Raw genomic sequence first — 12,656 nt, forward strand, 5'->3', positions numbered from 1 at the left:
TTATAGTAATTAATACTTGTATAATTAATTAAACTGAAATTAACTTGTACAATCAAGCACTCAATTAAACAAACACAATTTAATAATACAGATGTTAAAATTAATTAAACAAGCACAATTTAATAATACAAGAAATTATTAAACAAGCATAATTAAACTAGCATCACTTAATTTTAATAGAATAGTATTAAAATTTCTGATATCACTTTGCATTGTACAGTCAATTCACTCATTTTTTTTAGAATCTGATATATACAATTATATTGATCATAATTAGTGATTAGTATTAATACACTTAATATAGTTTAACTGTAGTATTACATTTTCTAAAAAAATAAAAACAAATCAACATCCTAACAATTTCCCATATATTTGCCGAACACCTATATTCTAAAATTTCCTATGGGTTAAATAACTTTGGTTTTGACAAATTGAAATTCTCATTCTCATATTAAAAATTACTATTCCTACAAAATTCCCATGCTACGAACAGGCCCTTAAGAAATATTATATGTATATATATGTATCATTGTAACTAGTATCGTGCCCGTGCGTTGCAACGGAAATATATTATAAGATTGAATAGAATATAAAGAGACCTTTTTATTTGACATTCACACAAGATTAAGAAAACAAATATTTAAATGAAAATAAAAGACACAAATGAGAAAAAATAGATATCCAAACAATAAATAACAATAAAAGAAACGACAACAAATAAAAAAAAGATCAAATATAATATAAAAAAAATTCTTGAAGTATCATTGCGATTTAATAACTAATTTTCTCTACAAGCAAGATAGGTTATTAAACGACTTAGATAAGAAATAACATGTAAATAAACAAAGTTGGAAAAAAAATATGATTAAATGATTCAAATAAGATTTTCTCTACATATGTATTCAGTTCGGAAAGATATGATTGTTTCCATCAGTACAAAATCTGTTATTCATCTATTCACAAAGATACAGTAGTCCTAAATAAAATCCAAAAAGATATGGCAGTTTCCATTTTTAACTAAATTTAGACTGTATACCGTGTTAGTCACAATTAAAATTGAATGAATGTAGAATGCTAGATGTAGCTTTATTTTTATTTAATAAAAATTATACTTAACCACTGTGGTCGAGGTTTAAAAAAAAATGTCTGATCTCTCTCGATGACATATTAGACTTGATATAAACCATTTGATCTGCAAGTTATGTAATCCAACCGGGCCAAAACAATCTAAGGTCATGTTTGATTGTGGACTAAAGTTAATGAGATCTAACTTAGTTATTTCAATTTAGGTCAATCTAAATTATTCATGTTTGATTGATATCTAAAGTTATACCTTGACTTAAATTATTCCTTATTTGATAAGAATTTGATGGCTTCAGGTATGATTTGATATTACAAATTATTTTGTCCTACAAAATTTGTAATAACAATAATAAAACTATTCTTTGTATTTTTTTTTTCATTTTGATTGAAAGAAATTGTAAAGAAAATGAGTTATGTATAAATTAATTCTATATCTTAGAGAAGCACATTGTATTTAATGAATCTTATTTAATTAAAGTTATATGTGTACTAATTTATTTGTCAAAAATGTGTTAGGTTGATGAATAAATTTTTTATTATTTTGTAGTATAATTTTAAAAATATTTTCTTTAATTACTTCTTAGATTGTATATTTTGTTGATTTAGAAAGTAATGTCATCTAAAAAAAAATATTGATTCTATAATTGATAAAGTTGTAAGTTTTCTTATACGTAAATGAAATTTTTTTTAGCTTTTTTATATTTCTTAAAAAGTGATTAAAAATAATAAAAATAATGAAAAGTTAAGCCTCATACTCAATTAAAATTAAACCACCTAGAGATGTGGTTTAGTTTAGGTCAATTTAGTCCAGCCTGAAGATCGGCTTATTCCGTCCGACTCAATTAAATCACGTTTGGTGGAATAAGTGAGACCTAAACTTCTTAAAATCACTGGTAAATAATGCGAGGGAGAATACCAATTACCAATGCATGAATTATGGTAAGTACTAAGTATAACATTCCTCTCATAAATAGCGCTGAAGAAATTCTTTTCAGAAAGATAAGAAGTAATTACAAAATCTGTCATCTCGAATAACTCTTGAATCCTCCAATCTAACACAAAATATTGATTATTAAAAAAAAAAAAATCTAGTGTACATTTAATGTTTACAATATATCCAACTCTTATTGTTCATATATTTTAAAAAATACTATTAAGTTAAAAATAAAATTATAGACGTGTTCTAAATTTTGCCTCTATTGGAAATTCGATTGATGATCAGTCTTTCATATTGATTCAGATTTGAAACACTTACTGTCTAAATAATTGAGAACACATTGATAATTATAATTTTAAATTTAAATAATACTTTTGAAGTATTATACTATAAAAAGCTAAAATATCTCATAAAAATTGAATGAATGTCATCCGTTGAATAAAGAAAAACAGAGTACAAAATTCGCTGTGTACTGCAGCTAGCATTGGTCTAGAATCTTTCCATCCCCCCATTTTTTTTTTGATTGAATCTCTCCATCCAATTGGTTGGTCTGTTCTTGGTAGTGACCAAGTCCCACACAACTAGGAATCTATCTTGGTCATAGCCACCTATGCAATTTTCTCTCTAACCTAAGCTGTGAAGTAACCTTTCCTATAGAAAATTTTTTATTCATAGAAAATATTATAAAATAATATAGGAATAGAAAAATAATATAGGAATAGAGAAAGATTATTTTATTTTCGATGCATAGAAAGATCCGTAATATTTATTTTGGTTCAAACTTTGAAGTTTGAATCTGTAAAATTTATACCAATTTAAACTTTGTGCTCCATCACGTGAAGCCGTTGCAACAGAAAAAATAAAGGTTCGAATTAGTGCCAGTTTTATAGATTCAAAGTTTAAATGGGAATAAACGCTAGAGATCTTTCTATGCATCGAAAATCAAAGATAATCTTTTTATTTTTCTATACTATTTTATAAAAAAATTTATGAATACAAAATTCTCTTTTCTATATGTAATATTTCTCTTCTGTGTATAATTGCTAATTGTAATGTAACCTATCAGGTTAGTCGCGGTGAAAATTTGAGTCAAAATTGTTGAGCCAACGTGACTATGGAAAGTTACTGCATCTCTGACCGGTGGGCCACCGCATCCTCGACGACGTGTTTTACTTCTTCCTTTACCAACGCTTCATCGTAATCCTCGGCCTGTAAATTAACAAACATAATTAAAGAAACTTTTATTATATTATTTTCATGCGCTGTTGTACGTGCACAAGAGTATCTCATTTGTACCATGTCTAAACAATTTTTTTTAATACAATATTATATGAGGAGGGTTCCAATGCCTCATTTTTTTTATACCTCATCGTACCTCATATTTTATATCTTCATTTTCTTCATATTCAAAGTCTAAATTGTCGATCCGAACCGTTCAACATGATATCCATACTAAAATATGATTAGGGATGAAATTTTATATTTTTTGGAATTTTTTTGCTATTTTTTAAGATGGGTAGAAAATCACTATTTTTTGAACAGTTCAAAAACAGTGATTTTGTACCTATCTTAAAAAACAGCAAAAAAATTCCAAAAAATATAAAATTTCATCTCCATGCATATTTTAGTATAAATATTTTATTGAACGGTTCAGATCGACAATTTGGACTCTGAAAACGAAAATATAAAATATGAGGTATGAAAAAAATGAGGCATTGGAACTCTCCTCATATTATATATATGTCTTAATTTATAATTACAGTATATAAATCCGTAGAAAAAGTTCCGTGATGGATTGTCTATTTTACAATTTGGTCCCTAAAGTTCAAATTTTCCTTTCTAGTTCTTAAAGTTTCTAATGTATCTATTTGATCCCTGATATTGCAACAAATTCAAAAAATTTCAATGAAGTTGGTGGACCAAACTGATACAAGGTCAGAAAACAAAGTTGACCACTGGCGACCAAAATGAAAGCCCGGATAACAAAAAATAAAAACACTTGGTGTAAAATACACATATAATGTTCGGTATTAGGTAAAATAAAATAATATAGAAGTAAATAAGTAAAAGAAATGTAGGTTGGTTGGTAGGCGGCCAAAGGAAGTTTCGAGGTATGACTTGTACTAGAATTTGTATTTGGTCAAGTCATAATCTATTGCTAATTCAAATTATTTCCTAATTGGACTTTCGATAGATGTAACAGTACTTTTTATTTTAATTACTATAGCCTTTTGACATGTTCAAACCATATAATTTTAAGGGCACGTTTATTCAAATAATTAACTACGACTCAATTGTTCTACAAATCTAACTAAGTACTAAATTTTTTAATAAAAAAATTAAGATAAAATTATTCGAAAAAACATTGACATCGACTGAAAAGATTTTGAACGACAGAGATTTGCTGATTGACGATTAGAAGCTTCTCACCACTTTCGAACTTCACCTACAGCCGACGGATATCTTAACTAGCAGGTGAATACAAAATCCAGTCAAATTTGTCCCGTGGCTCTCGTCTCGTCCTTGACTTAATTTAGAATTAATTAACTGGATATCCTTTCTCGTTTACAGTTCAAACAATCTAGAGCAGTAGAGCCCACACGGGGGAACGAAAATTAATCCAGTGTCCATCCAATGGCTGGCGTCGCGCTAAGATTCATGCTTCGTCTCAAGATTCGCACTCAAAACCCTGCCCTCCCTCTCCTTATAAACCAACTTTCCGGGGACCACAATGGTTCCCTCACAAGGAAACAAGACGGTTTTTGTTTTTCCTACAGAGCCATTAGATTCTTACCAAGAAATTTCCGACTACTGGAAAAATTAGTACCAGTAATTCAGTATCTTGTACTTTTCTTTGCATTTTGAACCAATAGTAATTTTGTACCGTAGTGCTGAAAATTCTAAACTCAGTTTCACATTGAATTTCGACAAATTTGACCTCGGTAAAGTATCAATTATCAGTAACTAGAGGTTTTAGTTATATCCTATTTAATGGCTTGTTGCACCTAAATATTATCTGCTTTGAAACTAACATATGATTATTATATCCATTGTTACGGAATAAAATAATAGTACTTTAATTGTAGGTTGTCCTAAATACTCTTACAAATACTTCTCGTAACTACAGGAATCTGTAAATATCATAAAAAAAAATGACTATTTTTGAGGGTATCATTACTTGAGACAGATTTATCCCAAGGGCCAAGGATACTGACGCTATCTAGTACTTTCACGTAAGTTACGAAAAACCATTTTTTGAGTAGAAGTTATGAAAAACTTAATGAAATAAAGAAAGCTAACAAGTATGACATCTGCATAAAACATATATATATATATAAAAGATAAAATAGATCGAATTAACTCCGGAAAGAAGTTTTTGGAACTAATGTCATGTAAGGATTGATGTATAAGAGTTTGTATTTTGAAGTACGTACCGTCACTTGCAATATAAGGTCAGCTTGTGCAAATCGCGGCGTATCTGAGCTTGCATTGACTGATACCAATTTGAAAGCACCAATCTCCTTTAAGCAACCGAGTACACGGAGAATCAAATCAGTCAAGTCACATTCTTTTCTCGCAACTATTCGCAAATTTATTCGTTGAGATTCTGATGTCGATTCTGATGCCCTCGTTATCTCGATTTGTATTCTTTCACTTGATTCACTGACCTGATCTTGAGTTATCTTTTCTTCTGTTTCCTTGGCCTGACTAATTTGCATTTCTAGCCTTTTGTTCTTCTCCTCCAATTCCATAAGTTGTGCTTTTAGTGTACTGACATAATCCTTTGTCTTTGAAAGAACTGAAGCCTTATCCTTCTGTTGAATTGAACAAATTGGTTCATTTTTATTTCCATAAATTCAAGCTAAAAACGAAGTTTTGAGTTCAGGTCAGTTATAAATGCAGCAAATTGTTCAACAGATGGATCAAAGAAGTTGCTCAAATTTGTACAGAAAAGCTTTTTAAGACACTCCAAGATCAAATTGTATGACTAACTTGACATGTTATATCATGAAATACTATATATGTAACTAAATGACCATGAAATATTAATTTATAAGGTTGTATAATATATACTTATATTGGATGAAGGGGAAACATCTAATAAATTAAATGTTGAAATAAAAAAAATGTAGGTGTGATGAAACTCAACTACATTGACCATTAGTTTGGAAGATCAGAAGGTATTTGTTCAGAACCATATAAGAGCAAATAAACTCCTCTTTTATTAATTAATATTTTATATATGTTGCGGTAAAAAGATTTATGGTAAAATTGTAAGAAAACTATCAAAGTAATGGAAAGTATAATTTCTTGGTAAATTACCTTAGATCCTGGCGGGAGCAACTTTCTTAATGCTTCAAAGCTCTCATTAAGTTTCTCACGCCGCTTCCTTTCTGATATCATATGATGCAATTGACTGCCAGTTGGTCGCATCCCCACCTCCGGTTCCACCCTCGGTTGGTACCGTGTCATATACATTCTCCTCAACATAGCCAATGATGCATTAACCATCCGTTGCGGTGCAAGACCACCTACCTTGACAGGTTCAACTCTAGGTCCCAAGCCCGATTTGTAAGCCTTAAATGCACCTGTGGACCCGGTAGCTCCATCTCCAACTTGAGGCGAAGACGAACTCGAGGTTGTCGAAGAAGAAATAACTTCAAGGATAGCCCTAGTCATCGCCTCATCATCACTAGATGGGGTTGGGAATTGGAGATTTCGATGTTGCCCATATGCCTGCATCAGTTGCTGGTGCGGTGCTGGTACAATCAACGGTTTTGATGCCGCTGCTTCTGAAGTTACAGATTGACTTACTCGGGGGATATTAATTAGGGGAGAGTCTTCGGGACTCCCAACAGAGAGAGAAAGAAGTGAAGAGGAAGAAGAGGATGGTCGGCCTATATCAACTGTGGTTGGTTGATCTGGCAGTGGCGTCTGTAGCAGATCAGCAAGAAGTGATTGTTGGATGAAATCGTTTGAGAACACTTGGTGTACATTCACTTGCAAGTTGGCCTATCAATTTTTTATAAATGAATTAAAAAAAAAACATCACTGTCTCATTATTGTTGTGCAAATGTTAGAGAAAAGTCGTGCAATGACTTACAGGAGATGATGTAGTCATTCCAAGCTCAATTTCTCCATTTTGACAACCAACAAATGCTGCTGTCTATATGATGGAAAATGCTTAGATTCATGAAATATTCAAAGACATCACACGCCATTATGGATGAGGGATAAAAATTAAAAAGAATGTACTGTAATGTAGCAAGGAAGAGGAGTATTGTACTAACCTTAATTCCTGATTCCTAGAAAACAACACAGACAGTATGAAGATAATGTTAGCATCTTGATCAAACAAGTTGCTAGCAAATTAAGTACACCACAATGGAAAGTAATAATTTTTTTTGGCTTCTTACTTGGTAGAACTGCTGTTGGATTTGCTGGGAAGCTGCGCTCATCAGTTCAGAATCTCTCAACTCAAAGTACAGCAAGCCATCCTTAAATGCCCATCCAGGAACACAACTGCACAGGAATTGCAGGATTCAAAAAGCTATATTATGTAAAAAAAGAATTGAAACAGTATATTAATGCATAGAACATTTTGAAGTTGCCAATGCATTCATGCTTACCCGCTAACAATGGTGCAAAAAGACCCTCGATATTCTTCGAAAAGCGTGCTTGACAATCCTCTGTCATATTCATCCCGAAGCCACGCACTGATGCATGACAAGTGGCTGCAATTGATATGTCATCATTTCAATATATATTTCGCATGGTTTTAAAGTGGGAGAAAAGGTATTTTTGGATGCATACTTAGATGATTGATCCGGGAACGGAGACCATATACAGATGTATGCGCAGCCAAGCAGTCGTGCGGCATGCTGTAAAAACCGCAGTCGGTATTCATGACCAAGGAGAAAGATACTATCCATTGAATACTGATCATGTGCTAAGGAAATGGGAGCACCAATCAAGGAGACCATTATTGTTGCCTTGTGAGATTGTGTTTTATTGAGAAGGGATTTGGAAAAGTATAGAAGAGAGTGACGGCGAGGAGGAGAAAGGAAAAGGATTATGGGTCCATGTCTGTTGAGACGCCAGCGAAGAAAACAGGAAAAGTAGTCGTTCAAAGTGTGCTTCTTTTTTGGATTTAGAAAGAAAATGTGTCAAAGGAAGAATTTCCGATTCTCCTTACCAGATATTGGTTTCGGCTTGGATCTGCACGAAATTGAAACAGTCTGGTTCAGAATCTCAGTCAAATATAAGGTACCATTTTTTGAGGGATTCTAGATTTCTACGGGTTTCAGCAAAATTTAACATGCCGGAGAAATTTCGGCCATTTCAGTAGAAATGTTCCGTTCTCGGGTCAAACTAGGAGGCATATGGGATACGGGCCATATGGCCAATTGGCCATATTTTGGGAATTCGTATCCTCTGAGGTATCTCAAACTTTGCGTGACTTTATGGAAAATCTCAACCGTTTAAATACGTTCTGCACGAATCTCAAAGTACACATAATACTGACCCCTATATCACCCCCGAATAGGCACCGGACACGTCGGTCACTCAATAGTTGAGATATCTCAGAAGATACGAACTCATATTTTGGGAGGACATTTTGCGAATTGGTCCTTTCTCAGGATAACTTGAGAAAAGACCCCCCCTTTTCAAAAAATTACCATTCGTTCATGTAAATCATGCAAAATGATAAATGTGATCAGCCAACCATGCACGTCGAACCAACTACCACAAAGGCTGCTCAAGCTGAATGATAAATCAGGTCAGATAGACAGATATTCACTTCCTAAACATTTTTATGAAAACTTTTATATTTCTAAAATATATTTATGTCGATATATTATGCTGATAGATAGTACTTATTTCAACTAATACACAATTTAATATTACTATGTAATTTTGACCAAGTTAAAATGTATTTAGATAAAATGTCGCAACTATATTGATTCCTTAAAATCCATACTAATATTTTTTTTAATATAATAATTATAGAATCCATACTATTCGTTCTTTGAATCCTTTAAATCCATACTAATAATTATATATATTGAAAACTTATATCTAATAACTATATATAGCGATCAAGCATACTCTCATATTGATATTTTCAGTACATATTAATCATTTTAAATATGTTAAAGATAAAAATATTTGACATTACATGATATCACATTTTGCATGTGAATTTTTAATATAATAATTACGTTGGAAAATTATATTTTATATTTGAATTTTTTGAAAAGTTTTATTTTTGAATTTTTAAAATCACTTAATTTAATTACAACTGTTGATTTTCTATGTAATGTAATGAATAAAAATTTACAAAACTATAGGACAACTCTTCGAAATTATATATTTTACACCAACTTTGAGGAAAGAAACAAATAATTATGGACAGAAAGACAGATATCCATTCTAGCAAAATTGGGTGCGTACCCATAAATTATTTTTTATTTAAATATTTCCTCGTCTTAATTAACTTAAAATTGATTATTAACGCACATAAATTTCATAGTTATTGATATTCACCCCCTAAATGTTTAAACTTCATTAAAATAAATTAAGATTTCAATAAATATTCAAAAGGAAGAATTGGCTGTCTTATCCTGTGATCCATCTTTGGTTAGGAGTCCACACCGTCTGCATTAACTTAAAAGAGCATTTTTGAGTTAATGCATCTCGGCCGTTTGATTATAAATAGAGTCTATCCGGTCTCACCTATAATGTAGAGGGTCTTTAATATTAATTCGAATTTAATATGTACGAATCTTAAAGCTAATCGAATAATTCAGATACATTAACTACTCAAAAATTCCTTTTTGAATTAATGCAGAGGATACGAATTCCTTTGGTTAGACCACTGAATTATCTGACAAAGATTTCGGAAATCTTTTGCATTGAACAATTGCCGAAATTTTCATTAACATCCAAAATAGTTTCAAAATTTTAAAATATGTACTCATTTTCAACTTATTTCCATATCTATCTAAACTGAAGAATTATTTTTCAGATCCAATGTCTCGTTTTGAAAAATAATTCTCCGAATCTATAGTATCTCTTTCCGGAAAATTATTTTCCGGATTTGAGGTTCCGGAAAACAATTATCCAGTTTTAGGGTTTTTTATTTTTTAATTAAATAGAAAATATTATGATTTATTTATTTTTTTGTATTGAAATATTATAAATATTTTTATATTTCTTTCAAAATAGATGGAATACTATATAATTGAATTTATTAGAAATACTGCGACAAATAACTCGGATCAATATTTTCAGGCTGGATTTTTTGCAGCTGTAAGAAAAATTAAAATATTTCTTTATGTGTTATTGGAAAATAAAATAAAAATATTATGGATCTGAGTTATTGATTCTCGTTCAAAAGTCACTTCTAAGTAAATAAGGAAAATATAGTGCTCCTTCTAGGCTTCTAGTACATTTAAATTCTAAGATATTGCATTTATTTTGAAAAAAAAATAATATAAAATAATTTTGTCTGACATATTGTCAGAGCAAATTCTATTTTTTTTAAATAGAAAGACTGATATTTTTTTATTTACTCAGAAGAGACTTTTGAATCGGGATCAATAACTCAGACAAATTTTTCTATTTTTTTTTCCTAATAACATACAAAGAAATATTTTAATTTTTCTTACAGCCGCAAAAAATCCTGCCTGAAAAATCCGAGTTATTTATCACATTCTTTCTAATAAATTCAATTATATAGTATTTCATCTATTTTTAAAGAAATATTTCTAATATTTTAGTAAAAAAATATATAAATCATAACATTTTCTATTTATTTTATAAAAAAATAAAAATCTAAAACCGGAGAATTATTTTTCAAGAAGAAAATATTTAAATCGAAAGAATTATTTTCCGAATAGAAATGCTAGATCTGAAAAATAATTATCCAGTTTTAGCAGATCTGAAATTTGTTGAAAATGGGTGTAGATTTTGAAATTTTAAAGTTTTTTTAAATATTAATAAAAATTTCGGTAACAATATATCTTTTACTTTAATTCTGGTATAATAAATTATTGGCAGCCTCTGCCAACTCATAAAAAAAAAACAATATATCTTTTACTGTTCTCATGATGCAATCGACTCTTGATCCACCGATGCAATTATAGGGTCTGGATCCTCTTCATTACCTTACTGTTTGAGCTGGAATCTGAATCGTCCAATCAAAATATGAGTTAATCCGTCCCAAACCTGTATTCTCATTAAGATTTGTGCTAATATATAATGAACGAACCGGAATCTTCAAATCGAAACAGTAATGTACCTTAGGTGATCTGAATTATGCAATCACACCAGAACAACCCCCCACCCCCACACACACACACACGCACACACACGCACACACACTCGCACAAGTACCTGATGAATTCGTATCATCTAAGGTAATAATATTTTTGTTTGGATCTGGACCTTCCAATTATCATCCACACGACTATTAAAGTGATTCCATACGTTCTATCTCGGATCGGATTAGTCTAAATTCCAATCGGCTGTGATCCAAACAGAAATATTATGTTACCTCAAAGGATATGTATTCGGTACATGATACCCCATCCAAAACTGTGGAGTGCCACACAAGAGCTGTCCATGAAAAGTAAAAGAATTTGTATCCCCTCAGGTGACCTGACTGAGTAGAATTGAATCAAACAGTCCGAAAATGGATTGACATGCATCTCAAAGCACAAATATTTCTGCCTCCCTGTCATCCCGAATCCCGACCGGCTGAGAGTAAATATGAACTGTCTGTTTCAATTGTGTTGAGTCAGGTACCCGGGAGGATACGAATCCCATATTTAATGCTAAAAGTTTTTTACTTTGACACTTGTATAAAATCACTGTTTTTGGATGGTCCTGATGCAGTGATTTTGTACCTATCTAAATAAATAGTAAAAAAAATTCAAAAAATATAAAATTTGATCTCTAAGCACATTTTAATATGTAGAACAAGATGAACGGTTCTGATCGACTGTTTGAACTTTGTAAACGGAGATAGAGATGTGGAATATAATTGGAGCACAAAACCAACGATGCATTTTAACCCTTCTCTTAGTAAATTAACAATTAACTATACGATTCTCAATTAGTAAATAAATGAATTCTATTACAAAAGAGAAAGATTTCCGCATCAGCCCATGACTCCATATATAAAGACCAAAGGGTGCATGCAACAAGACGCTGTACCGAGTCAGTTTTGTCCAAGATAAAGAGTTAATTGTAATTGTTTATAGACCTAGTGTGCATATAAGAATGAGACGCAACACCAGGTTGGATGCATATTACAAGACTTGCTGCTTTATCACAAGTGGGAGGAAGTGGTGTTTTAAATCTCAGTTGGCACTAGGGCTGTAAACGAATCAAATTGAATTGAATTTATTTCAGTTTGAGTTTGAGTTTGAATAAGATTTGAATCGAACTAATTTCGAATTAAATTAATTGTAAACTACAAATTTTTCGAATCTAAGTCAATCGAATTACGAACTATAATTTTTTTTGGCATCTCTAGTTATAACGGTAGTTTATGCATTAGGTTTGTTCTCGCAAAACAAAATTTACACGGTTTTCTTTTACCTTTTACGAATTTACACTAATAGATTAT

General features: G+C 31.1%; 1 protein-coding gene across 2 annotated transcripts; it reads right to left on the reverse strand.

Annotated features, from left to right (window-relative positions):
- Positions 1–2,430: 2,430 nt before the first annotated feature.
- LOC144571861 (putative transcription factor bHLH041) lies at positions 2,431–8,068 on the reverse strand. Of its 2 annotated transcripts, XM_078321249.1 has the most exons (8): positions 7,835–8,068; positions 7,651–7,755; positions 7,438–7,543; positions 7,312–7,326; positions 7,125–7,187; positions 6,344–7,033; positions 5,455–5,835; positions 2,431–3,229 (listed from the first exon to the last, which is right to left on the reverse strand). In XM_078321249.1, exons 1-8 carry the CDS (start codon positions 8,002–8,004, stop codon positions 3,143–3,145), a joined length of 1,617 nt encoding a protein of 538 aa, XP_078177375.1. In that variant the 5' UTR covers positions 8,005–8,068; the 3' UTR covers positions 2,431–3,142. The 2 variants fall into 2 exon arrangements, with proteins under 2 accessions (XP_078177375.1, XP_078177376.1); XM_078321250.1 differs by lacking the exon at positions 7,312–7,326.
- Between the last annotated feature and the right edge of the window lie 4,588 nt (positions 8,069–12,656).

Source organism: Carex rostrata, chromosome 19, assembly GCF_964058835.1.
Source record: "Carex rostrata chromosome 19, lpCarRost1.2, whole genome shotgun sequence".
NCBI classification, from domain to species: domain Eukaryota; kingdom Viridiplantae; phylum Streptophyta; class Magnoliopsida; order Poales; family Cyperaceae; genus Carex; species Carex rostrata.